This window comes from Lampetra fluviatilis, chromosome 15 (genome assembly GCF_964198595.1).
Source record: "Lampetra fluviatilis chromosome 15, kcLamFluv1.1, whole genome shotgun sequence".
NCBI lineage: Eukaryota > Metazoa > Chordata > Hyperoartia > Petromyzontiformes > Petromyzontidae > Lampetra > Lampetra fluviatilis.
Window position 1 is genome coordinate 1,212,902 of NC_136289.1, and position 26,603 is coordinate 1,239,504.

The 26,603-nt window shown below is 53.0% G+C and overlaps 1 protein-coding gene across 1 annotated transcript in view; it reads left to right on the plus strand.

Moving 5' to 3' along the window:
- The first annotated feature begins 8,562 nt into the window (after positions 1-8,562).
- LOC144936093 (vesicle-associated membrane protein 3-like) overlaps positions 8,563-26,603 on the plus strand; it is a 44,746-nt gene continuing 26,705 nt past the window's right edge. Inside the window, exon 1 of the mRNA XM_078862939.1 lies at positions 8,563-8,716. Coding sequence (XP_078719065.1) covers positions 8,715-8,716 — 2 coding nt within the window. The 5' untranslated portion in view covers positions 8,563-8,714. The remainder of the gene's footprint in view (positions 8,717-26,603) is intronic.

Consider the following 26,603-nt stretch of genomic DNA (forward strand, 5'->3'; position numbering starts at 1 on the left):
TGTTTTAAAGGTTTAAACTGGGCGTAGCCCAAGGGTCCTGCAATCAGAACGAAGTGGGCGGGGCACAAGTGCCGCGGGGCCAGCACAAGCGGAGATTGTTATGTTAATGTGAAATCGGAGACTTAAGAGAAGGGTAGACGCATGAGCCGTGGAGAAATTAACAATTTGTGGTACGCCCAAGCTCTCAAGACGAATGGATATTTGGACTACACAATCCGTAAAGCTGTCACCCCAACTGTTGGGAAGAGAGCTATCTGTGGACCCAATCAAAACCATCACCTTGCCATACATAGCAGGGGTCACCAAAAATATTTCCAAAATCATGAGCAAACACAAGATCCAGGTTCGATTTAACACAGTGCACAAAATTCGTGATCTGATCCCATCTGTGAAGGATAAGATCCATGACATGCAATACCCCGGCGTCTTCAAACTAAACTGTGTCTGTGGCAGTAGTTACATTGAGGAAACTAAGCGACGTGTCTTGAACCGTGTTCGTGAGTATAAGGCAGAGATGAAACACGGGAGGACCAACACTTCAGCCATGGCTGATCATTGTTTTAATGCGGTTTGCTCACGAAATTGATTTCTCTAAGACGAAGGTACTTTGCAAGCCCACTGGCTATCAAAGATTCGTTCATGAAGCCATCCATATATACAGACAGACACAATTTCAACCGAGAGGATGGGTACAAACTCAGCAATCATTGGAAGGACGTCATCAACCAGTTTAAGTCATAACTAGCTGTGATATTTCCATCTTGTCACCTTCTGATGTTAGTTTTATTTTACTAAAGATGGGACGAGAAATTCCAGTCCCTGCAGTGTTGCCCCTGCATTGAGCGTACCACAAGCTGTTAATTTCTCCACGGCTCATGCGTCGACCCTTCTCTTGATTCTCCGATTTCACATTAACATAACCATCTCTGCTTGTGCTCGCCCCAGGGCACTTGTGCCCCGCCCACTTCGTTCTGATTCCAGGACGCTTGGTCTACGCCCAGTTTAAACCTTTAAAACAGCTTGCCTTTAGTGGCTTCCCCCCATTTTTCCACCTGATGACGGTCGCTTGTGACCTCGTAGTTTTTTGTTTCTTTTTGATATTTTTTGAACCTATCTACGTGACTTTACCGAAAGACCAAAATAAATATGAGTTCCAGAACATCCCATCCAACATGTCCCAACAGTTCCACCTTTAACATGTAGTAAAGTCTTCGCGACCAATATCATTAACAGAGGTTTTTTGGGTTAGATCGCGTAAATATGAATGTCGTTAAAACCGCCACCACCCGATATAGCGAATTAGTAAGGTTTGTCAAGTAAACAGAACATGCCAATTCGTTACTATTATAGCACACCGGTGTGTTGGAGAGCAAGCCCACAACATTACAAATCGAGTTCCGACGTTTCTCCAGTAATTACAACTAACATCATCAGGCCGCAGCCAGATTTGTGGAGAAATCCTCCTGTTTGGTTCTTAAATAGAGGGATACATGTGATGTGTAAATGTGGGTTTACTCTCCAACACACCGGTGAGCTGTACTACTAATAATAATGAATTGCCATGTTTTATTTACGTGACACACCTTACTAATTGTTATTTGGTTCTTTCGGTAAAGTCACGTAGATATAAAATAAAATTCAAATAATAAAAAGCATCAGACGACCGCTTGTGTTGCGATCGAAACATCGTGAGTTTTTGTTTTATTTTATTTTCTATCTACGTGACTTTACCGAAATAACCAAAGAATATGAATTCCTGTAGTCATGAAAGTTTTAAGTCAATCTTACTAACTGTGTCGGGTGGTGGTGGGTTAAACGACACATCTATAGTTCCACCTTGGCACATGCAGCATGTCCATATATTAATGACAAATATTAGACTCCATCTAATATTAATGTCTCAAAGTGGTCGATGTTTGAAGTGGAAACATCGACTGGCCTACCACTTCATTTGTTATAAAACAAAAAACTAGCATCCTGATCACAGCCATTCCACTCATTTGTGAACGTTGTTTATCTTCAACAGTGTATGAAGATAAGCAGTGTACAACAGCTTGCTGCTTTTCTAATGTGCAGTTGTGCAATGACCCCCCCTCCCCCCCCATAGTTGGTCACATGACAAATGTGACCAACAACATCTACAACATATAAAGATATCAAGTGAATTCCCGACACGTACTTTTTTCCCAGGGGAAACATGATTAATCTCAATAGCAAGATATGAACATCTCAATCGGGGTGTGACAGCCTCGTCGGCTTACTACGACCTCATTGGAGGAATCCAGATTGGCTTTTCGCAAATAACCTCCAGATTGGTTCGGGCAATGCGGTTTGGAGAGAGACCTCCGGACAGATAGCCGGATCTGCATCTGCTGGTGGAGATGCAAACCTGTCAACCCGTTATCAGTGCCTATCTTATTACAGACCAATTTAGGCCTTATTGGTCATCATGTGTCCTTACAAATCTCAACGTTCATCCTACAAAGTCCCATCATTAGGGAGAAACACAAAGAGAATGTGTTTTTGTTTTCGCTCGTTTTGAAACGGCTGTACGCCCTATGGATCTGATAACTCAAATTATCCCTGCACAAGAATACGGGTAAAGCGTACGGGTTGACACGGCATGGAGATGTTTCAACACGCGCCATTTGACCTGCGGTGTCGGTGCCACGTTGGCCATGGAAGACGTTCCACGTGGTGCTCTCCCCGGCTAGACGAGTTGGGGAGCTGCAGGCAACGATGATTTGTTCTGAGCTTCCAGAAGGTAAGGTGGGGTTTTCCACCTCTCCCCGAATTTTGTTTTTGTCGGAGACTGCTTCCTCAGAGGAAAAACACTCGGCAATTCCTGAATGCATTGTGGTTATCTTGTCTGAGGTCACCATCAAAGTAAAGTTGAGCGAATGTGACCGGCTGACAGCAGCAGCAGTGAGACGGATGAACAATTGGTAGAGCGGCTTAAACTTCATGAGGACTCATCGGCACAAAACAGTCACCAGTGCTCACCACTGCAAGTTCTGCCTCTGAGCACCATAAATGTGGAGTTCTCAACTTCCACGTTTCTGTTCAAGATGCGGGATTTTTTTTATTTCCCCTCTCGTCATTTACAGATTTGAGTGAATAATTTGAGGATAACCAGCCCCGTCCGACTGGGTGTCCGCCGAGCGACGACGCTGTCCATGGCTCTGCCGCACGTGTCCACTGCTCTCATCCATCCCGCCCTGTCATTAGGAGCGGTGGTGACGCGAGGCCGGACGGGCGCGCGCGCGCTATAAATAGACGCGGTGCATCGCCACGAGCGCGACCCGCGGGGGGGGGGGGACGGGGGTGAGAGTGGGTGGGATGCGGGGAGGGGGGGATCGGTAGGGGGGTGGTGGTGGTGCTGAGGCGTTTGGTCGGGGTGGGGGTGGCGGGTTTGTTGTGGTGGGGGGTAATGGAAGGTTGGTGGGGTTGGTGATTGGGCAGGTTGGTAGGGCGGTGGTAAGGGGGGGGTAGGAGGGTGATGAGTGGGGGGTGATGGGGGGAGTGATGAGGGGGGTTGGTAGGGGGGTGATGGGGGAATTGGTAGGGGGGTGAAAGGGGGGTTACTAGGGGGGTGATGAGTGGGGGGTGATGGGGGGGGTAGGGGAGTAATGGGGGGGGGGGGGGTTGGTAAGGGAGGTGATGGGAGGGTTGGTAGGGGAGTAATGGGGAGAGGGGGTTGGTAGGGGAGTAATGGGGGGGGGGGGGGTTGGTAGGGAGGTGATGGGGGGGGGGTAGGGAGGTGATGGGGGGGGGTAGGGGGGTGATGGGGGGGTTGGTAGGGGGGTGATGGGGGGGGTTGGTAGGGAGGTGATGGGGGGGGTTGGTAGGAGGGAGATGGGGGGGGGTAGGGATGTGATGGGGGGGCGGGTTGGTAGGGGGGTGATGGGGGGGATTGGTAGGGAGGTGATTGGGGGGGCGGGTTGGTAGGGGGGTGATTGGGGGAGGTAGGGGGTGATGGGGGGGTTGGTAGGGAGTGATGGGGGGGGGGGGCGTTGGTAGGGGGGTGATGGGGGGGTTGGTAGGGGGGTGATGGGGGGGGGGTTGGTAGGGGGGTGATGGGAGGGGCCGGTTGGTAGGGGGATGATGGGGGGGATTGGTATGGGGGTGATGGGGAGGGGTTGGTAGGGAGGTTATGAGGGGGGTTGGTAGGGAGGTGATGGGGGGGGGTTGGTAGGGAGGTGATGGGGGGGGGTGGTAGGGAGGTGATGGGGGGGGGGGGGTAGGGGGGTGATGGGGGGGGGTTGGTAGGGGAGTAATGGGGGGGGGGTTGGTAGGGGAGTAATGGGGGGGGGGTTGGTAGGGAGGTGATGGGGGGGGGGGGGTGATGGGGGGGGGGTGGTAGGGGGGTGATGGGGGGGGTTGGTAGGGCGGTGATGGGGGGGGGGGTTGGTAGGGAGGTGATGGCGGGGGGGGGTTGGTAGGGGGGTGATGGGGGGGCGGTAGGGGGGTGATAGGAGGGGGGTGGTAGGGGGTGATGGGGGGGGTTGGTAGGGGGGTGATGGGGGGGGGTGGTAGGGGGGTGATGGGGGGGGAGGTTGGTAGGGGGTGATGGGGGGGTGGTAGGGGGGTGATAGGGGGGGGTGGTAGGGGGGTGATGGGGGGGGTTGGTAGGGGGGTGATGGGGGGGTGGTAGGGGGGTGATGGGGGGGGGTTGATAGGGGGGTGATGGGGGGGGGGGTTGGTAGGGGGGTGATGGGGGGGGGGTTGGTAGGGAGGTGATGGGGGGGGGGGTTGGTAGGGGGGTGATGGGGGGGTTGATAGGGGGGTGTTGGGGGGGGTGATGGGGGGGGGTGGTAGGGGGGTGGTGGGGGGGGGGTTGGTAGGGAGGTGATGGGGGGGTTGGTAGGGGGGTGATGGGGGGGGGTTGGTAGGGAGGTAATGGGGGGGTGGTAGGGAGGTGATGGGGGGGGGGGTAGGGGGGTGATGGGGGGGTAGGGGGGTGATGGGGGGGGTTTGGTAGGGGGTGATGGGGGGGGGGTTGGTAGGGAGGTGATGGGGGTGGGGGTTGGTAGGGGGGTGATGGAGGGGGTTGGTAGGGGGTGATGGGGGGGGGCTGGTAGTGGGGTGATGGGGGGGGTAGGGGGGTGATGGGGATGGGGTTGGTAGGGGGGTGATGGGGGGGTTGGTAGGGGGGGTGGTGGGGGGGAGGTTGGTAGGGGAGTGATGGGGGGGGGGGTTGGTAGGGGGGTGGTGGGGGGGGGTTGGTTAGGGAGTGATGGGGGGGGTTGGTAGGGGGCGATGGGGGGGGGGGTTGGTAGGGGGTGATGGGGGGGGGTTGGTAGGGGGGTGGTGAGGAGGGGGTTGGTAGGGGGGTGGTGGGGGGTGGTTGGTAAGGGAGTGATGGGGGGGGGGGGTGGTAAGGGAGTGATGGGGGGGGGGGTGGTAGGGGGGGTGATGGGGGGGGGATTGTAGGGGGGTGGTGGGGGGAGATTGGTAGGGGGGTGGTGGGGGGGGGTTAGTAGGGGAGTAATGGGGGGGGGGTTGGTAGGGGAGTAATGGGGGGTGTTGGTAAGGGAATGTTGGGGGGGGGGGTTGGTAGGGGGGTGATGGGGGGGGGGTTGGTAGGGGGGTGATGGGGGGGGGTTGGTAGGGGGGTGGTAGGGGGGGGGTTGGTAGGGGGGTGGTGAGGAGGGGTTGGTAGGAGGGTGATAGGGGGGGGGTTGGTAGGGGGGTGATGGGGGGGGTTGGTAGGGGGGTGATGGGGGGGGGGTAGGGGGGTGATGGGGGGGGTTTGGTAGGGGGTGATGGGGGGGGGGGTTGGTAGGGAGGTGATGGGGGTGGGGGTTGGTAGGGGGGTGATGGAGGGGGTTGGTAGGGGGTGATGGGGGGGGGGCTGGTAGGGGGGGTGATGGGGGGGGTAGGGGGGGTGATGGGGATGGGGGTTGGTAGGGGGGTGATGGGGGGGTTGGTAGGGGGGTGGTGGGGGGAGGTTGGTAGGGGAGTGATGGGGGGGGGGGTTGGTAGGGGGGGTGGTGGGGGGGGGTTGGTTAGGGAGTGATGGGGGGGGGTTGGTAGGGGGTGATGGGGGGGGGGTTGGTAGGGGGTGATGGGGGGGGGGGTTGGTAGGGGGGGTGGTGAGGAGGGGGTTGGTAGGGGGGTGGTGGGGGGGTGGTTGGTAAGGGAGTGATGGGGGGGAGGTTGGTAAGGGAGTGATGGGGGGGGGGGGTGATGGGGGGGGGGGATTGTAGGGGGGTGGTGGGGGGGGGTTGGTAGGGGGATGGTGAGGAGGGGTTGGTAGGAGGGTGATGGGGGGGGGGGATGGTAGGGGGGTGATGGGGGGGGGTTGGTAGGGGGGTGATGGGGGGGGGGGGTTGTAGGGGGGTGGTGGGGGGAGGTTGGTAGGGGGGTGGTGGGGGGGGGGGTTGGTAGGGGGGTGGTGGGGGGGGGTTGGTAGGGGAGTGATGGGGGGGGGGTGGTAGGGGGGTGATGGTAGGGGGCTGATGGGGGGGGGGGTTGGTAGGGAGGTGATGGGGGGGTGGTAGGGAGGTGATGGGGGGGAGGGTGATGGGGGGGGTTGGTAGGGGAGTAATGGGGGGAGGGGGTTGGTAAGGGGAGTAATGGGGGGGGGGTTGGTAAGGAGGTAATGGGGGGGGGGTAGGGAGGTGATGGGGGGGTGGTAGGGGGGTGATGGGGGGGTTGGTAGGGGGGTGATGGGGGGGGGGTGGTAGGGAGGTGATGGGGGTGGGTTGGTAGGGGGTGATGGGGGGGGTTGGTAGGGGGGTGATGGGGGGGTTGGTAGGGGGTGATGGGGGGGGAGTTGGTAGGGGGTGATGGGGGGTTTGTAGGGGGGTGATGGGGGGGTTGGTAGGGGGTGATGGGGGGGGGGGGGTTGGTAGGGGGGTGATGGGGGGGGCGGATTGGTAGGGGTGTGATGGGCGGGGGCGGTTGGTAGGGTGGTGATGGGGGAGGTGTTGGGGGGGGTGGTAGGGGGGTGATGGGGGGGTTGGTAGGGGGGTGATGGGGGGGGGGGGGTTGGTAGGGGGGTGATGGGCGGGGGGGGGGGTTGGTAGGGGGGTGATGGGGGAGGTGATGGGGGGGGGGTGGTAGGGGGGTGATGGGTGGGTTGGTAGGGGGGGTGGTGGGGGGGGTGGTAGGAGGTGATGGGGGGGATTGGTAGGAGGGCGATGGGGGGGGGTTGGTAGGGAGGTGATGGGGGGGGTAGGGGGGTGATGGGGGGGGTTGGTAGGGGGGTGATGGGGAGGGGTTAATAGGGGGGTGATGGGGGGTAGGGGGGTGATGGGGGGGGGTTGGTAGGGGGTGATGGGGGGGGGTTGGTTGGGGGTGATGGGGGGGTGGTTGGTAGGGAGGTGATGGGGGGGGGGGTTGGTAGGGAGGTGATGGGGTGGGTTGGTAGAGGGTGATGTGGGGGGGGAGTTGGTAGGGTGTGATGGGGGGGGTTGGTAGGGGGGTGATGGGGGGGGTTGGTAGGGGGGTGATGGGGGGGGGCTGGTAGGGGGGTGATGGGGGTTGGTAGGGGGGTGATTGGCGGGGGGGGGGGGTTGGTAGGGGGGTGATGGGGGGGGTGGTAGGGGGGTGATGGGGGGGGGGTTGGTAGGGGGGTGATGGGGGGGGGTTGGTGGGGGGGTGATGAGGGGGGTTGGTAGGGGGGTGATGGGGGGGTTGGTAGGGTGTGATGGGGGGGGGGGTTGGTAGGGGGGTGATGGCGGGGGGGGTTGGTAGGGGGGTGATGGGGGGGGGGCTGGTAGGGGGGTGATGGGGGTTGGTAGGGGGGTGATGGGCGGGGGGGGGTTGGTAGGGGGGTGATGGGGGGGTGGTAGGGGGGTGATGGGGGGGGGTTGGTAGGGGGGTGATGGGGGGGGGTTGGTGGGGGGGTGATGAGGGGGGTTGGTAGGGGGGTGATGGGGGGGGGTGGTAGGGGGGGTGATGGGGGGGGTTGGTAGGGGGGTGATGGGGGGGGGGGTTGGTAGGGGGGTGATGGGGGGGGGGTTGGTAGGGAGGTGATGGGGGGGGGCTGGTAGGGGGGTGTTGGGGGGGGTTGGTAGGCAGGTGATGGGGGGGGTTGGTAAGGGGTGATGGGGGGGGGTTGGTAGGGGGGTGATGGGGGGGGGTTGGTGGGGGGGTGATGAGGGGGGTTGGTAGGGGGGTGATGGAGGGGTGGTAGGGGGGTGATGGGGGGGGGTTGGTAGGGGGGTGATGGGGGGGGGTTGGTAGGGGGGTGATGGGGGGGGGAGTTGGTAGGGGGGTGATGGGGGGGGGGTTGGTAGGGGGGTGGTGGGGGGGGTGGTAGGGAGTGATGGGGGGGGGGGTTGGTAGGGGAGTAATGGGGGGGGTGGTAGGGGAGTGATGGGGGGGGGGTGGTAGGGGAGTGATGGGGGGGTTGGTAGGGGAGTGATGGAGAGGGGGGTTGGTAGGGGGGTGATGGTAGGGGGGTGATGGTAGGGGGGTGATAGGGAGGGTTGGCGTTGAGGTGGTGACGTGTTGAGGGGGGGGGGGTTAGTGATGATACGAGACTAAGGGCTGGGATTGGTGGTAGTGGTTGTGGGTGGGGGGCCTGTAGGGGAGGGGGGTCTCCGCATTCGCAGTCTGGGCTGCTCGTGACGTCACAGTTTAGCAGTGCGGATTTTGCGCAGCTCCATATTGACGCGCCCAGTAGCAGCAGCAGCGGCATCACTGCAGCAGCAGCCTCTCGCAGCCGCGCACACAGCCGCAGCAGCAGCAGCCACAGCAGCAAGATGTGAGTATCCGTGCCGAGCGTTTTGTGTCGTGTGGACGCTGTCGTGTGCGCTGTTGCTGGAGCAGTCGGGTTTCGTGTCGCGGCGATGTCGGGCAAAGGGAGGCATTGGGCTGGGGGTGGGGCGATCCGGCGTCGTTAATTCCGCGGACATTCTGGATGCGCAGCAGACGGACGACGCGAGACAAACAACGAAACGGCAGCAATGCGTGCAACATTCGTGTGCTGCTCTCGTATGAAAACAACAAAAACAACGGGCAGTGGTGGTGGAGATGGCACGGAGGCGTAACTACGAGTGCGTGACTGTCCTGTGTGTGCCGACATGGCGCAGTCGAATGGCACGGAGAGAAAGCCGCGAACGCTATGGAGGCTGTGGATGGCGCGATGCAGTAGCAGGAGACCGCGAGGGTCGATATTGGTGCCTGTCTGAAAATTGAGCGGTGGAGAATCCAGTCCCGGCTGTAGCCCTGGCCGCGGTGTGGACAGCGCCCTGGTGCTGAAATGGTGACCGCCTCGCTTTAACCAGCGTGGTCGGTGCGCGTTTATTTTGTTCGGTGCGAACGTGGTTGGTGAATTGCGCTGGAGTATCTCGCCAAAACCCACATCTCAATCCACTCATCACCCCCCTTCCAAAAAAAAATAACCCGACCCTGCTCCTAACAGCAACCCTCAACCGCCACATTAGCTCGAACACTAGCCCTGCACGGAACACTATTATCCAGCAATTCTACAGCTTTCGTCTTACCCCAAACAATGACGGATCCTGCTCTCAACACTAACCTTTAACCCCTTCCCCAAAACGAACCCTGCCTATAACCATATATCCGACAATAACGTCATCCATAAGCCTTGCACATTTTCAAAACACTATCCCTAACACAAAAATCCTACACATAACCTAAACCTCACATCTAACACCCTACTCACAAATATAATATTACATAATATTAATCATAAGTCGTCCCAACACTGACGGAACCCATGACCCTAACCAGGTTCTGCATGGTGGTATCACACAGCAGCAGTGTCCAGCGTTGTTATTGCGAGTGCACGTGGAGAAGCAGCACAATGAATGATGCACACACGAGAAGGTTGGCGAGATGGATGGTGGTGGTGAGTTTTGTGGCGCAACACTCACCCTCACCGTGTGACACGGGAACAGAGGTGAGACACGTGCTCTGATGGATAATAATAATACACAGTTGGACCACGCAGCCACAAGAGAGCGATTGATGGTGGTGGTGGTGGTGATGATGATGAAGAGAGTAACATTAGCAATGAGGAGATCTCAAGAGCGAACAGGACATTTGGTCGGGGCGGTACAGTACGCAGCTGGTGCGTGCTCAAACATTGCCGCTGTTGGACGAGAGCAAATGTAATAATTTAAATGTAATCGGTTGAAAGATTTCAGTCGTTGTACATTATAAATGCGAGGTATGTGAGGTGTTGTGCCGTGGCCATCGCCCTCCTGGTTGGGCAATAGACTGTGAATGCTGCGAGTGGTGTTGCAGCCTCTGTGGCTATTAAAATGGTTGACAATCCCGGCCGGGTCTCTGCTGAATGGAGATCAGCGCCTCCCTCCGCGTCGTGCCATGCTCCGTGATGTTGTTTATCGCAGACGAGATTCTGCCCACGGGGGGGGGGGGGGGTGACGCAACGTTGGGTCTGTCCCTTCTGTTTGCATCGTAGCGAAGAAAAAAAAGACACCTTTCGTGGATGCCGATGTGAAGGGAAATGGCTGAAAACTGTTTGTGGATAATGGCGTTCGTTTCACGGAGTCTGTGTGAGATCGTGGCAGTCGGATGGGTGACGCAGCTGATTCCTTGCTGCTTCTATACGTTTGGCAATACTGTACGGGTGGCGATACAAACCTCGTTCCTTGTCTTTTGACAGTGTAACCTTTGCACCCGCCTGAAAAAATGAATGCCTTCATAACGAATGCACCTTAAATTATTGCATCGCACAGCGCGATTTTAACTGCCCAATTACGGGACAATGGGCCTTGGCAACAAAACCCACAAAACAATCCCTGCTCAGTGAGGGTTTGTAACGAGATGGCAGGTGGCCTTTGTGAGTAGGGGAGGAGCGTTAGGCTGATGAATACCGGTTGTTGACGTGTTTGTTCATGATGGGCCTGCAGGACAACGCGGATGTGTGTGTGTGTGCGCGCGTGCATTAATGAGACTCACAGCGTCGCGAATTGTGGGATAATCCCCTCGTGTTTCGAACTGCACCGGGCGTAAATTGTTCATGAAAAAAAATTTGGTAACGTGTGAAATCAAAACTTGTTTCCCCTTTCACGCGCGGAGTGGGTGCTAATGAATGTGCAGCATAGAAGCATTCCTTGACGGTGTAAAATGAGCCCAGCAGTGAACTCCCCAGACTTCACCATTGTTGGCAGATCACTAATAAGGCATCCAAATATGAAAGGAGCAATTAGCAGAATCGTCATTGGATTTCGGCTCCAGGTTGGCTGTCACGAATTTCCCCTGCAAGAAATCACGTCCGTGCCCAGGATTAGCAGACAGTTGGCTTGTGAACTGTGGGTGATGATGTGCTGCTGTGCATCGTGGTTGGCATTGACTGGCATTGCTGCAAGGGCATGGTGAATCATGAGCTACAGATAATGATCTGTTTACATTTCCCTGGGCCACACAACTCCACACCTCGCCTGGGTTTCGATGAGAATAAACACGCATTTCACGTTGTCACTCACCACGTGGGTGGCGACTGATAAACTGAATAGGCCCCTCTGAGCACTGACCAGCATGGTGAAGTATGGCCCAACGACCAACTATACTGTCTACATGACACGACGCGCTGTGAATCATGATCTGTGTAGAGTATTGTTATATTTTAAAGCGGTCTATGTAACATCTTTTTTGTTGTATATACAGCACGGTACAGCATGTGTCAAATAATTATTTACAAAAGCCAGAATACAAAGACTCCGTTAACTTTAAACAAAATGTTTAATTCGCGGGCCATGTTGCAGGACCAAGGTGTGAGACATGGCTGCCCGTGTTCAGGCAAGGCCTGGCGCTTGCTGTTAATGCAAACCACGGGCCCCGTTGTTGCTTGCGACCTTTGCCAAGTCGCCAATCGGTGGGGAACTGTTCCTCTGATGCAGTCGCAAGAACACGTGCATGGCCCTCTGTGCACGGCTGTGATTGCCTCAACACCCAATGCGAGTCACGTGTGCAAGGGCAGCCATTAGCTGTGGGCGCCTGGTGAGGATGTTCAAAGGCGTGGTGAGGGGCGTGGCAGCATGGTGAGGGGTGAGGTGTGCGTGGGCATGGTGAGGGGAATGGGTACATGGTGAGGGGTTTGGGGCCATGGTGAGGGGTGAGGGGTGTGGGCGTGGTGAGGTGTTTGGGGGGGTGGTGAGGGGTTTGGGGGCGTGGTGAGGTGTGTGGGGGCGTGGTGAGGGGTGAGGGGTGTGGGCGTGGTGAGGTGTTTGGGGTGGTGGTGAGGGGTTTGGGGGCGTGGTGAGGTGTGTGGGGGCGTGGTGAGGGGTGTGGGGGCGTGGTGAGGTGTTTGGGGGCGTGGTGAGGTGTTTGGGGGCGTGGTGAGATGTTTGGGGGCGTGGTGAGGTGTTTGGGGGCGTGGTGAGGCGTTTGGGGGCATGGTGAGGTGTTTGGGGGCGTGGTGAGGTATTTGGGGGCGTGGTGAGGGGTGTGGGGGCGTGGTGAGGTGTTTGGGGGCGTGGTGAGGTGTGTGGGGCGTGGTGAGGGGTGTGGGGGCGTGGTGAGGCGTTTGGGGGCGTGGTGAGGCGTTTGGGGGCGTGGTGAGGCGTTTGGGGGTGTGGTGAGGCGTTTGGGGGCGTGGTGAGGTGTTTGGGGGCGTGGTGAGGTGTTTGGGGGCGTGGTGAGTCGTTTGGGGGCGTGGTGAGTCGTTTGGGGGCGTGGTGAGTCGTTTGGGGGCGTGGTGAGTCGTTTGGGGGCGTGGTGAGTCGTTTGGGGGCGTGGTGAGTCGTTTGGGGGCGTGGTGAGTCGTTTGGGGGCGTGGTGAGTCGTTTGGGGGCGTGGTGAGTCGTTTGGGGGCGTGGTGAGGCGTTTGGGGGCGTGGTGAGGCGTTTGGGGGCGTGGTGAGGCGTTTTGGGGCGTGGTGAGGCGTTTGGGGGCGTGGTGAGGGGTGTGGTGAGGTGTTTGAGGGCGTGGTGAGGGGTGTGGGGGCGTGGTGAGGTGTTTAGGGGCGTGATGAGGGGTGTGGGGGCGTGGTGAGGTGTTTGGGGGCGTGGTGAGCGGTGTGGGGGCGTGGTGAGGGGTGTGGGGGCGTGGTGAGGAGTGGGGGGGCGTGGTGAGGAGTGTGGGGGCGTGGTGAGGAGTGTGGGGGCGTGGTGAGGAGTGTGGGGGCGTGGTGAGGAGTGTGGGGGCGTGGTGAGGAGTGTGGGGGCGTGGTGAGGTGTTTGGGGGCGTGGTGAGGTGTTTGGGGGCGTGGTGAGGTGTTTGGGGGCGTGGTGAGGTGTTTGGGGGCGTGGTGAGGAGTGTGCGGGCGTGGTGAGGAGTGTGGGGGCGTGGTGAGGTGTTTGGGGGCGTGGTGAGGTGTTTGGGGGCGTGGTGAGGAGTGTGGGAGCGTGGGGAGGAGTGTGGGGGCGTGGTGAGGTGTTTGGGGGCGTGGTGAGGTGTTTGGGGGCGTGGTGAGGTGTTTGGGGGCGTGGTGAGGTGTTTGGGGGCGTGGTGAGGGGTGTGGGAGCGTGGTGAGGGGTGTGGGGGCGTGGTGAGGTGTTTGGGGGCGTGGTGAGGTGTTCGGGGGGTTGTGAGGTGTTTGGGGGCATGGTGAGGTGTGTGGGGCGTTGTGAGGGGTGTGGGGGCGTGGTGAGGGGTGTGGGGGCGTGGTGAGGGGTGTGGGGGCGTGGTGAGGGGTGTGGGAGCGTGGTGAGGTGTTTGGGGGCGTGGTGAGGTGTTTGGGGGCGTGGTGAGGTGTTTGGGGGCGTGGTGAGGAGTGTGGGGGCGTGGTGAGGAGTGTGGGGGCGTGGTGAGGAGTGTGGGGGCGTGGTGAGGAGTGTGGGGGCGTGGTGAGGTGTTTGGGGGCGTGGTGAGGTGTTTGGAGGCGTGGTGATGTGTTCGGGGGGTGGTGAGGTGTTTGGGGGCATGGTGAGGTGTGTGGGGGCGTGGTGAGGTGTTTGGGGGCGTGGTGAGGGGTATGGGGGCGTGGTGAGGTGTTTGGGGGCGTGGTGTGGGGGCGTGGTGAGGAGTGTGGGGGCGTGGTGAGGTGTTTGGGGGCGTGGTGAGGGGTGTGGGGGCGTGGTGAGGTGTTTGGGGGCGTGGTGAGGGGTGTGGGGGCGTGGTGAGGGGTGTGGGGGCGTGGTGAGGGGTGTGGGGGCGTGGTGAGGGGTGTGGGGGCGTGGTGAGGGGTGTGGGGGCGTGGTGAGGGGTGTGGGGGCGTGGTGAGGGGTGTGGGGGCGTGGTGAGGGGTGTGGGGGCGTGGTGAGGGGTGTGGGGGCGTGGTGAGGTGTTTGGGGGCGTGGTGAGGAGTGTGGTGAGGTGTTTGGGGGCGTGGTGAGGTGTTTGGGGGCGTGGCGAGGTGTTTGGGGGCGTGGTGAGGAGTGTGGGGGCGTGGTGAGGTGTTTGGGGGCGTGGTGAAGTGTTTGGGGGCGTGGTGAGGGGTGTGGGGGCGTGGTGAGGGGTGTGGGGGCGTGGTGAGGAGTGTGGGGGCGTGGTGAGGTGTTTGGGGGCGTGGTGAGGTGTTTGGGGGGTGGTGAGGTGTTTGGGGGCGTGGTGAGGTGATTGGGGGCATGGTGAGAGGGTATTGGGGTAAGATTAGTTGTCAAGGGCGCCGTGATCATGGAGCTTGTTGCGAATTAGTACAGCAGCGGGACGCCCCTGCTTGATGTCATCGTTGTAACTGCGGCCCACGCCAATCGCCCCGGGTCCTTGCGCGGTGCAGTTCCCGTGTTTGTTGTTTTGTTTTCCGTTTGAACGAGAGATCGACAACAAATGACCAGTGGCTGTGTTTGGCCGGAGCTGAAATCGACGCTCGTAGTCATTGTCCTCCCAAGGGGCCGTCCATAAATGACGTCACGCGATTTTGGACGATTTTGACCCCCCCCCCCTTTTGTCACACGGCGTCACAATATGTCAGAGCCCCCCCCCCCAAATATGATGTCACAAAGCTCTGCCCCCCCCCCCCCAAAATTAAACATGCTTCAAATCGCTTTAAACTATCGTCATTGTAGTGCGTATTTAATGTGGCGCTGCTCTCTGATGTTGTCGGAGAAAACATTTATAAAAAAGTATAATTAAGTAGAACGTGTTGTCTATATTTATTTAAAGTTGCTCATTTTGATGTGACGTCACATTTCTCACTCCCCCCCCCCTCGTCACACATCGTCACAAATGTCTGACACGCCCCCCCCCAGGTGCGTGACGTCACTTATGGACTGCCCCTTAGTTTCTTGTCCTTCCCCCGCACCTCCGACGAGCGCAGTTTACGTACGGTACTAATGAAGTTCAACATACAGTGCACAACATTAAGACAAAGATCCCCGTGTAGCCTTGACAGACTGTTGGGGGCAAGTGTTGTTAGCGAGCACCTACGATGCCATACACACACACAGAGAAACTCGCCTTTGTGAGGAACCGGGCCCGCGTTGGCTGAAGCCATCTCTCGCCACTGTGACAATACTGGACCAGTGACGTGCGATGAGGTCAATGGCTGGGGAGGCACTGGCTCGTGTCAGATTCACACACTGAGGGGGGCGTGTCCTCAAAGAGGAGGGCGTGTTAGACACGTCCCCCTCAGTGAGGCAGATGTGATAGCTGCCTCCCCTGGTGCTTTTTCATTGCAGTTTCACGACGAGACCAGCGAGCCTAAATATATTTATACACATACGTGAAATAAGTTACCCTGAGTATAGAAGGCGAGGACATGAAATGAAGGGGTCTACAAACATTACATTGGTGACATACTGAGATAGTAACAGGCACGCGCTTATTGCCCTCGCTCCATCCAGTTGCTGAGGGGTTGCGCAATCAGAGGGGAGGCTGAGCTCGTCGCTGCCTCACCTCGTCTCTTCCTGTATTTGCAGCGGAGCTCCGCAAATTTGGCGATTTTAACTATAAAAATGATTGGAATCGTACAGAAATGACATTTATAACACAGATCAGTGGAAAAATATTAATATTTTTTTTCGTAACAGCTGTTTTCATTGGAGTATGACAGGCGAGGCTCTGTCCCCCCTGCCTCCCCTGACCGCAAGTCCCTGTACTGGACATCTGTGAAAAAAAAAAAAATTTAGCTCATCGGATTCCTGCAGGATGAATAAATGTGCTGGTTTCTGGTTGCCGGTCGGATTGGATCCACGGACACGTTGGGCTCGCGCCGCCTCGGCTCTTGGTGCCGATGGGCCACCGCACCGTCAAACACGGCCGTGTGGGTCGGCCACCGACTCGCCAAGACTCCGGGTCTCCCTTCTCTTTAGCCTCCCCTCTGTTCTTGCAAACTCGTTTGTCCTCTCCTCTCGGTGTTTTTATCTTCTCATTATTATTTTTACAGACAAAATGCAATTGTGTATAATTTACTCTTTGCGGGAGCCTCTTGGGATTGCCTTTCACCTGAGCGAGACACGGATAACTCGTATGCAGTCATTCGTTTGTTTACAATTTAGTTGTGAATTCTGCCCTTGCGTATGATGGCAGCAGCAATGTCAAGGAGCTAGGTCTGTCGGTCACGACGAGAGGGCTTCAGGAGAGAGAGTTTGTGTGGTTTTGCTTTGCTACTACAATGGGTTTACTCTACGCTCCATAGTGTGGGTTGCTGGGCCACAATCGCACTGCTGTGGCTTTTATTTAATGTATCTCTCTGGGTCTCTATGGGTATTATTTCTATGGGGTTCTATGCATCTCTATGTGTCCCTGTCTATCCAAATTAGTCTCCGTGGGTTTTCTGCATATATAGAGGGCAGGATTGTGAGTGTGCTCACGCTTCCCAGCCAGTGAGCCCCCAAAGGATGCCGTCATATTTGTTGCCATCTCTGCTTTAAAATAAAATGCAGCTCCCTCTACGTATGTATGTTGGACTTCTTTCGCGCCGTACGTAGCCAACCCTGCTAATCCATTCATGCCCCAAGATGTCACTACTGTACATTATACAATATCAACGACTGCACTCTCTTACCGGAGACCACATCAGTAAATGTCTAAAACATTTATTAACTTCAAAATAAAATATGTTGCAACACCAATCATGGCACGTGGAACTCGGGAACGCTTGATTTTCCATTTTTAATCGGCTGAATGTTTTGTCTCTGCATCCATGTTGGTACTGTACACTGGGTTTGCTATACATACAGTACTCTGTACTGTACAACAGGGGGTAGTAAAATCTGGCTGTCGCCTGATGATGCTACTGGTGAAACGTCGTACTTGAATTGTAAATGTTGTGGATTTACTCTGCAACACACCGGTGAGCTGTTCTAGTAACGCATTTGCACGTTCTGTTTATGTGACAAACGTCCCTAATTGGCTGTGTTGGTTGGTGGCGAGTTTAACGACGCATTTATATTTACGTGATCTAACCCAAGAACCTCTATTTACTACTATATTTACCCAAGTATGTCAGTGTGTAACACGCGTGACGTCACTCCACGTTGACCAGCCCCCTTCATTAATAATCATGAACGGGTTACGTCCTCCACATGGACCCGCCCCTCATTAATAATCATGCGCAGGTTACATCACTCCACGTCGAACAGCCCCCCTCATTAATAATCATGAACAGGTAACATCCTATTCTTTGGTTCTTTCGGTAAAGTCACGTAGATAGATAATACAAACAAAAAACCCACGAAATTTCGATCGCAACAGAAGCGGTCGTCATCAGGAAAAGGGGGGTTATCCTTCAAAGGAAAACTGTTTATAAAGGTTTAGAGGTGGGCGTAGTCCAAATGTGTCAGGTGACGTCCTCCAAATGGACACCCCCCCCCACCATGAATAATAATTAGCGGCTGACGTCACTCCACATGAGGGGGCGAGGCGCCTCCTCCCTCCTCCTGGGCGTCAACTGACAACCCTCACTACAAAGGCAGAACCCTCACGTCACACGATCTCCGTAACGCTATTGAGACGTTGAAGTAAAAAGGACGTCATGATGAACAAGGGATTATAACCTTTAAATGAAATAAGTCTGTGTCACCGCGCCCTTACAAATTGCACACGAATGGATGCAATGAATATCACGTGGCGGTCTGCTTTTCGCTTCAAGTTTCAGATTTACTGCAATACACCCGTCCTTGGACGGGCAACAGTACAATAGGGGTTGTCACGGATGTACACACCCCTGCCATGGGAATGTAGAATTTCCACCACTCGCTCAGGATTGTGAACAAGGATCAGCACATACCCACGCAGTGTTAAGTGACAAACCACGGTGGCCTTCCTGTGCATTTTAATGCATCTGCGTGGTGAAGTATGGCTAAATATCCCTCACAGTCCACAAGGCATGGCAAGCAGGCCCTGATCTACCAGTGGTAGTGACGTCGCCACAGCGCCTCTGCCAGGCCAGGCGCATTTTGAGGCCACTTCAAGTATCGAAGGCTCGCTGACAGGAGGTTAAGGAGCTAGATCCCAATGTCGAATATCTGCTGGCCACGATGAGAGGGCAGCCCCAGGTGCCATGGGTTGACTGACTGAGATGACTAGCAGATTGCACCAGCTGTGTCCCCTTCCGTGGATTGACAGCGCGGCTGTACGGGTTGCATTGCCCAATCTACACGGAGAGTGGAGACTGTGGATGAAGAGTTCGGTCGCGGCTGGCTTTTGAGAGGGGCCTTGATTTGATTCGTAATCTTCCTCTCCCCTTGTTGTAGTGCGGCACAGCGACACGAACACGTGTCATACCCCGTGTGTTCTCAGTGGTGTCCCCCTGCTGCCGTGCCCACTCGCTGAGAGATGCAAAATCGTGCTGCTGATGCTGCTGCTGCCTGCAAAAGTGCTATCCAGTATCGTGATCGAATGCAACTGCAGGAATCCGTTCAGTTGCAATAGCTGCCATAAGCATCTCACGAAGCAAACCTGACAGTTTTGTAAATAATGTATAATTTATTAGATAAGAGTCGGTTAAATAATGTGAAAAATAAATCGCCACATTTTTGTCCGTCAGTCTTCTGGACCGATGCTTTCTGGCAGAATGTGTCCAAACAGCATTTTAATTCGTCTCGTCGGCAGGGCATTGCCTCTGAAACAAATGTTGCGGAACTGCCTGGTATCATCTGCAATATCCGTCCTTGCAAACCTTGGGGGTCCATTCAGTGAGTGCAACAAAACCCGTACACGATGTAAGTTCGCGTGGATCGCGGTGGGTAATATTGGACATGGTGATTTCATTCTAGACACCCCACTAAAATTATAGGCAGACATAGCGAAAACAACAGTTTATCCCAAAAGCCTCTACGTCTCCCTAATCTCAATACATGTTGGAATACTGGTGGTAGCATCGTTATGTCTCTGGAGAATAGTTGAACATTTAAATGAGAACTCTGATAAAACTGTCAATATGTATGTAGGTTGGACTTCTATCGCAACTATGCTAATCGGAGGTGCGGAGGGGAAAGGATAATGTTGTGATTTATGAGGTTTTCGAATGACATTTGTAGTGGCTATCTCTGTAGTTACATTTGCGATGCATCCTTGGCGTCATCACGTGAGAACCCCTTGCACTTCTACCTTCTCTTATCCGCGCTGATATTGGGAGCGGTTATTGTCTGATATTGTTTTGCTTGGTGATCGGCGCATTTTCTTCCTCGATGCGAAGCAGTGTGGATAACGAATTAGTTGTGATTTCTGGGTCACTCCTCTCATCTGTGGGTAAGCACTGATAGTTTTTTATTCTTAGGTTTGTTTCGGTAAAGTCACGTAGGTAAAAAATTAAAATTCATAAAAGTAAAATAAAATAAAAATCACGACGTTTCGGAGGCAACACAAGCTTCCGTCTTCAGGTGGAACCGTCACAGCCACGACAGCTGTATCAAGTAAATGAGAGTTTACAAGAGCTACCACTCCGTATATAATATATAATGGTTGAAGAGGAGAAGGGCCAAGTACGGCACACTTTTTATTAATATGGTAAGGTGAGGCTTAAGACTAAGAATAGACTGCATAACAAAAGACTGAGCCTTTGTTATGGAGAGGTACGGTTTGTGACTACGCCTGATAGTTTGTGTGGGTAATAGGAAGAAAATACACTGATCGATTTTGGGGCACGGGTATTAAGAGTAGCAGATAATGCAGTAGTTATCTCTCTCCAGGAGAAACTATGAACTCCTCGTATGTCTGGTGGTATTGGTAATGGAGTTGTAAGGCTGCGATGGACATGATTGTAGCGTTAGTAAATGTTTGGTGGTCCCATTGTGGAATCTGCAGAAAATAACGTCCTCTGCTTACGAAGGATGCCATTTTGCACCATGCCGCCACTTCAATGTTGCGGCGTTAAAAATAAATTAAGCAATGTTTGTGTAAACCGTAGCTCTACGCTTGTCAGATGCTGACTTTGCCACATTTAATATTACAGCCCAAGAGATACTGACTGGCGGGATATTCGTGTTGTTATCTTCATTCGATTTACATTTGAGTTGCTGACAAAGCCGATTCATGCGGGTCATTTAACCAATGCCTTTATGCAGAGCAGCTGCTGTTGTAGTGGTTGTAAGACGTTCGAATATGCATGTCTTACACAGAGGTGCTCCTTTCAAGGTGGGTGCAGTGTTTGTCACTGCCGAGAATGTGAAAGGTGCAGGTGATTATGTGCTCATTTGCATTGGTGGGGAGCGGTAGTGTAGCGGTTAGCGCGCTGCGCTATGAACCTGGCGACCCGGGTTCGATTCCCGCTCACGGCTAACACCAGTGACGATTATCTGAACCGGTCCTGGGCCTCCCCTAGGTCGACTCAGCCTCAAATGAGTACCTGGTGCGGTGTGTAAACATCGCCGCTAGGGAGACAAAGGCGGTCGGGCGTGGTGCTGGCCACCCACCCCCCTCGTGTACCGTTCCGGCCTTCATAGGTGCTCGCTAACAGCACTTGCCCCTACAGTCTGTTAAGGCTATACGGGGGATCTTTGATCTTTGATTTGCATTGCTTCTTTCATGATCCACTGCATGGGTGCATTGGTAAACCCCGTGCGCTATGGTTGTGTATTTATCAGACAAATTAAATGCATTAATTTAATATACCTGCGTGTGTCAATCACTGCACAAGCAGCAGAGATCACGACATTATGAAAAAGAATGGCCATTTTAGTGGGAATGCTCTATTTATTTACGATTCATATGCGGACAGGGTATAACCCCTTCAATGCGGAGTCTTGAATCCAATAAAGAAAAGACTCTCTTCGGCTGTTTTTTTTTATCCAAAGCAGGATTATATTTGAATGGGAATTTTAAGCAGTGAAAACATTTTATCGAGCTCCTCTTGAGAGCAAGAGTCAACGTGCACGCGGTGATCTCTGGATTTTACAATATCCATGTTTGGTGCCGATATGGGTGGCAAGGTGGCACCACGAGTGTTATCACTTGTGCCGCTCAGCAAGAGGGTCTGTGTGGAGTTTGTACATTCTCTCCCGCCCTCTTCTAGATGCGTTTCCTCCAATTTCCTTCAATGGCAAATATATATATATACAATGTAACTAGTATGGGCCAAATATGCCAATGCTTAAAAATCCTGGAACTAACCCAAATGGGATTGCACATAGCAACGTCGCCCCCTAACGCAACAACTTTGCAGGACCCTTCGGAAAAAGAGATGCAACCCAGTGAGGCCTAATTACTACAGCAACTGTGTTCAAGTCGGAGATATTAGGCTTCGTTATCTTCATTTATTTATGTTTGGGTTGCCTCTCCGACTCACCCTGAACTTCGGCTCGCGTGCTTGTGTCGGGCTTGGAGGGGTTTCACTATAGCCCCATATCATTTGATTTTAACATAATTTGATTAGACGAAATTTGATATAAACATCATTTGATTAAACGACATTTGATTGAAATGTCGCTGGATTGGTTTTAGACGTCACCGAGCCTCTCTGTGGCTAAACAAACCCCCCTCCCGCCCCCACCTGGGAACTAACGATGGCATCTGACAAGTGTGAAACATGTTTTTGAAGGTGACCATGACTGTTGGCGTTTATTTATTTCATTATGAGGCCATTTCTCACCACTTTGTAAAAGAGAAATTGCTCAGGTGCCACGAATGCATTCTCATACAAGACAGTTGTCCAGACAACGTCCGGGTCACCTTTGTCAGCTAAATTATCGGCTGGTTTAATTGCAACGCCTAGACAATGTAATTGTGATTAATAATTGTAATCATCATTTTACATGATTCTTCACTTAAAATCTATTTGCTTATGATACATGCACACTATGCAACGATTGATGATTCATGCAAGTTATATTCTAATGTCACTTTAAACTAAACACAGAATATGGCTCAAATGAAGCAACGGAACTTAGACGGCACAAATGAGACGAAGAAAGAATTCTTGAATAAAATCTGCCTGGATATGAACCGTCCATCTGGTGGGATCCACCCGGATTCACATTATGAAGGTGAAACTCATCCCTCAATCCGAGAGTCCAGAACACATTCGCATTTGTTAGTCATAACAGAGGTGTCATCGCAATCGTGGTTGCAATTTCTTTACGTGATATGCATTTATAATAAGTGAGTTATCGTATAAATCACTGTTATTAGCCATGTTAAGACATCGGTACGACTAAGGTTATGCTTCCATGGGTGATGGCAGTTTCTGATGTGGCCCATGGACTCAGGGTCGGATTACGGCGTGGGGGCCTCCGAGATTAAGTGAAAAGTTTTTAAATTGTGAATGCTGAATTTCATTTGCTGTTAGCCTTGTAACAATACATTTTATTTTTTATTTAACTTTGTTTCATTTTTAAAATATTACTGGAGGCCTCACAGTACCTCGAGTTCAGGGGCGTCCAAAATCTTAATCCAGCCCTGCATGGACTGTCTGCTCTGAGTCAGCATTGTGGGAATGAGCCCCCTGGGGTGAAGACTGTAAAGCAATCTCCAGTGATCTCAAGCATACTGACTACGTTGCAAATACAAGGCAAGAATAGCGGATGTTGCCCACTTATACAAAAAGCTAAATTACATGTTTTTAAGTGTACCAGGTAAGGCGCACTGAGTTTTTTTTAGAAGCGACCTGGCCAAAAACGGTAGCTCCAAGAAGTGGCTTATCACGTGGAAATGTATCGCAGCCAAATACTCTAAACGCGTGTTTCTGCATGTGAAGGGAAAAACCGGAGGACCCGGATATAAAGCCACATGACCACGGGGAGAGAGACACGCTAACTGCAAATATAGAGGTGTTAGGGTTGGGGTTTGAACCCACGACCTCCTGTATGCCAGTCGAGGTAGGTAACATCTCGCCACCGTGACGTAATTGTAATAATTAAATAAAGGATATTAATAAAAATTGCATCATCAATTCCCAAGCTTCGGAAAGGCAGTAAAACAACAGCAAAAACAGTCAGGCCACACCAAGACAACACAGAGTCCCTCAATAAAAATTGTACATTCAAATTTAACCGTCGATACATTGTTAAGGATTACATTTTACAAGTCACATTAGCAAATGCGGCTGTATCCAGCACTAAACTTTTGCTTCAAACATGTTTTTGTTGGTCCAAAACACGTTGGTGCTGCAATGGTTTGCAAAGGCTTTGTCGCCGACTCCGTTATCAGGCGCAATAACCACGCTTCGACCGCTGAGCCGCACGCCACTCATCATGGCTCGCATGCGGGGGGACATTTTGGTCGTACTGTAGCATGACTGACATGGGCCAGGGTCAAATAGATAGGCCAGCTTCACCAGCATAGATTCATGGAATGGTTCTGGTCAGAATGAGCCCTCGTCTGTATGATGAAATGAATGTACTCAGGTAAGTTGAAATGGATGGGGTGATATATTTACTGATAGATGGATGAATACAGTATATACGGCATGATTGTATACACAGAGGTGTGATGTTAAGCTACAGTTTAAAACCTTTTGGTGCCTCTTTAAAAAAAAGTATATATATATACACAGTACTGCAATATACCTAATGGGCCGACCATAAATGACGTCACGCGATTTTGGACGATTTTTGACCGCCCCCCCCCCATCGTCACATGGCGTCACAAAAAGTCAGACACCCCCTCAAATATGACGTCAGAAAGCTCTGCCCCACCCTTCCCAAAAAATAAAACATGCTTCAAATCGCTTTAATCTATTGTCATTGTAGTGCGTATTTAATGTACCGCTGCACTCTGATGTTGTAGGAGAAAACATTTATTAAAAAGTTGTTTTAATTAAGTAGAACGTGTTGTCTATATTTATTTAAAGTTGCGCATTTTGATGTGACGTCACATTTTTCAACCCCCCCCCCCCCTCGTCACACATTGTCACAAATGTCTGACACCCCCCCCCCCCTAGGTGCGTGACGTCATTTATGGACGGCCCCTAACATATTAATGAATTTAAAATACAGCATATCAAAACAATCGAGCAATATTAAATTTAATTCATGTATCCCATCTGAAGATAGAAATGCATTAACAGTGTGTGTTGCACGCGATGTGTGTGTGTGATTTGGATCGTGTTGGCGAGCGTGGTGATTAATGTTGACGCCAATGTTCTTGTTTGGTGACACGTGTCCACGCGTGAATGACCTGGGTGCAGCAACCCACGTTGATTGGTGGACTGCAAATCCTACCTGTCACGGTCGTGAAACTATTTGTTCTTAAAAAATAATATCCAGGATATTGAAAAAAAGCATACACCGAACACTTGCAAATACAAGGCGAGAGTCGCGGATGGTGTCCACCTATACAAAGAAACTAAACATGTTTAAAAAACAAATTCAGAAGCGACCTGGCCACAAATGATAGCCCAATGAAGTGGCTTATCACGTGGAAATGTATCGCAGCCAAATACTATAACCGCAATTGTTTATTGCTGCGGTTGTTTCCAGCTGATGACGGGCACTTGTGTTGCGCCCGAAACTTCGTGATTAAATGTATTTTCTACCTACGTGACTTTACCGAAAGAACCAAAGAGTATGGATTCCTGCAGTCACGAAAACTTAAAATCTAGATCGCATGTTTATTTTTTTAATGTGGAGGGAAAAACCGGAGGACCCGGATTCTATTGGCACATCGAATAGCTTTGATTCAAATAGCAATGGATAGCTTCAAATAAGATGTGCCTAAAAGGGATCTTGTCTCCTGTTGCCGGTGAACTTACTTTCTTTGCCTCGTGAAGTTTAGCATTCATAAACATGACGTTTATTAAAACGAGGCTGTAGAGGTCACCGGCTTTCAGGACTGAAAGGCCACGCGAGGAATGTTGTAACAAGACTTGAGCTGTCGTATCGCATTTGTTGGTGCTCATCATCGCGTGATATAGCGTCCTTCAAGACCTGCAGCGATGCGCTCGCAGGATAATCAATCAAAGTTGCGTGTGTCTCTCAGTGCCTTGCGACTTCCTTGAGTGGACAGAAGATACAATATTGCGGATTATTGCCAACTAAATGCAATTAATTACTTGAAGCAGTGAGCCCTACGTGTGAAAAAATAACAGCCATAACAGATGGGGTTTGTGGGGGTTGGATCGCGTAAAAATATAAGTGTCGCTAAACCCGCCACCACCCGACACTGCCAATTAGTAAGGGTTGTCATGTAAACAAAACGTGCCAATTAGTTACGAGTTCAGCTCACCGCTTGTGTGTTCGATAGTAAACGCGCAGCATTTACAATTCAAACCTCTATTATGAATAGCATTGGTCGCGAAAGCCTACGCGTTAAAATAACAGCCAATTTGGCAGTTGTGAGGCAACGGAGATTGCATCGTCTCGCGGTGTTATCGTCAGCACGCTATGGATGATGCATTACCATAATGTGCTCCCGCAGCACGGAGATGTCCAAAAAAGAGTATTTACTTTCGGCATGAATAATGGCTGGCTTATTATTCCACAAGCGCGACCGAACAACAACAAAATAAAAGAACCATCAAAGGACACGAGTCAAATGACATGAACTAATTCTTGTTGGCAGTAAAATTGTTGGCTACGATGCATGGCGACACAGGAACGAACAACAGCTGGGCACGCACGGCTTACGTTTGAGGACAAAGCGGGTGCGAGTAGACGCAGAGAAAACCAGTCAAGAGGCGTACAACAAGAATGCAACTGTTCATACTGGCAAAGCAACATGATGTGTGTTTACTGGCTCTTCGTGATTGGGGTGCATTAGCACAGTCCTGCGTAGCCCCTTGCCACTGACCCCACAGCCACTGTGCTCGACTAGGAATGTGATACAGAGCGTCTGTCCCCTGCAAACCGTGGGGCAGCCATGTCACGGCCTCAAGGCTCGTGCGACGAGCGAATTAGCCCCTCCAATCAAGTGAAACACGCATGCGTCCGCTGGCTCCGGTGCGTCACGCGCGCTGTATGTTAAAGTGCATTTGTTGACAACATGTTCTGCTCGACTGAAGGCAATGTGAGCGTGCCAGTCACAATGCTCGCATTCATATTTGTTTGTTTTGAAATAAAAATCTCCAATGGTTTTAAATATATTATATATTGGTTCGGAGCAGAAATAAGCACGATGAGCACGATGAGAGCATTAAAAATAATCAGCGCGGACCGAATGGAATATATTTCGCTCGCGAAATAATTTGTCAAAACGCCGTTGCCAAGAGACAATTCTTGGCCGTTTCTTTTTTTTCTTCTAAATCGTAAAGGATATTTTTCTTCCGTTCTGATTTCCATGCTGTTGCCAAGCAACTGGTCGTCTGACTCATTCCTCCTCAGCCGCAACGTGGATGTGACGATAGAGAGAGAGAGGCTCCGTCTCTCTCTCTCTCTGGTGGGAGGCGCGGGGGTTGAGAGAGC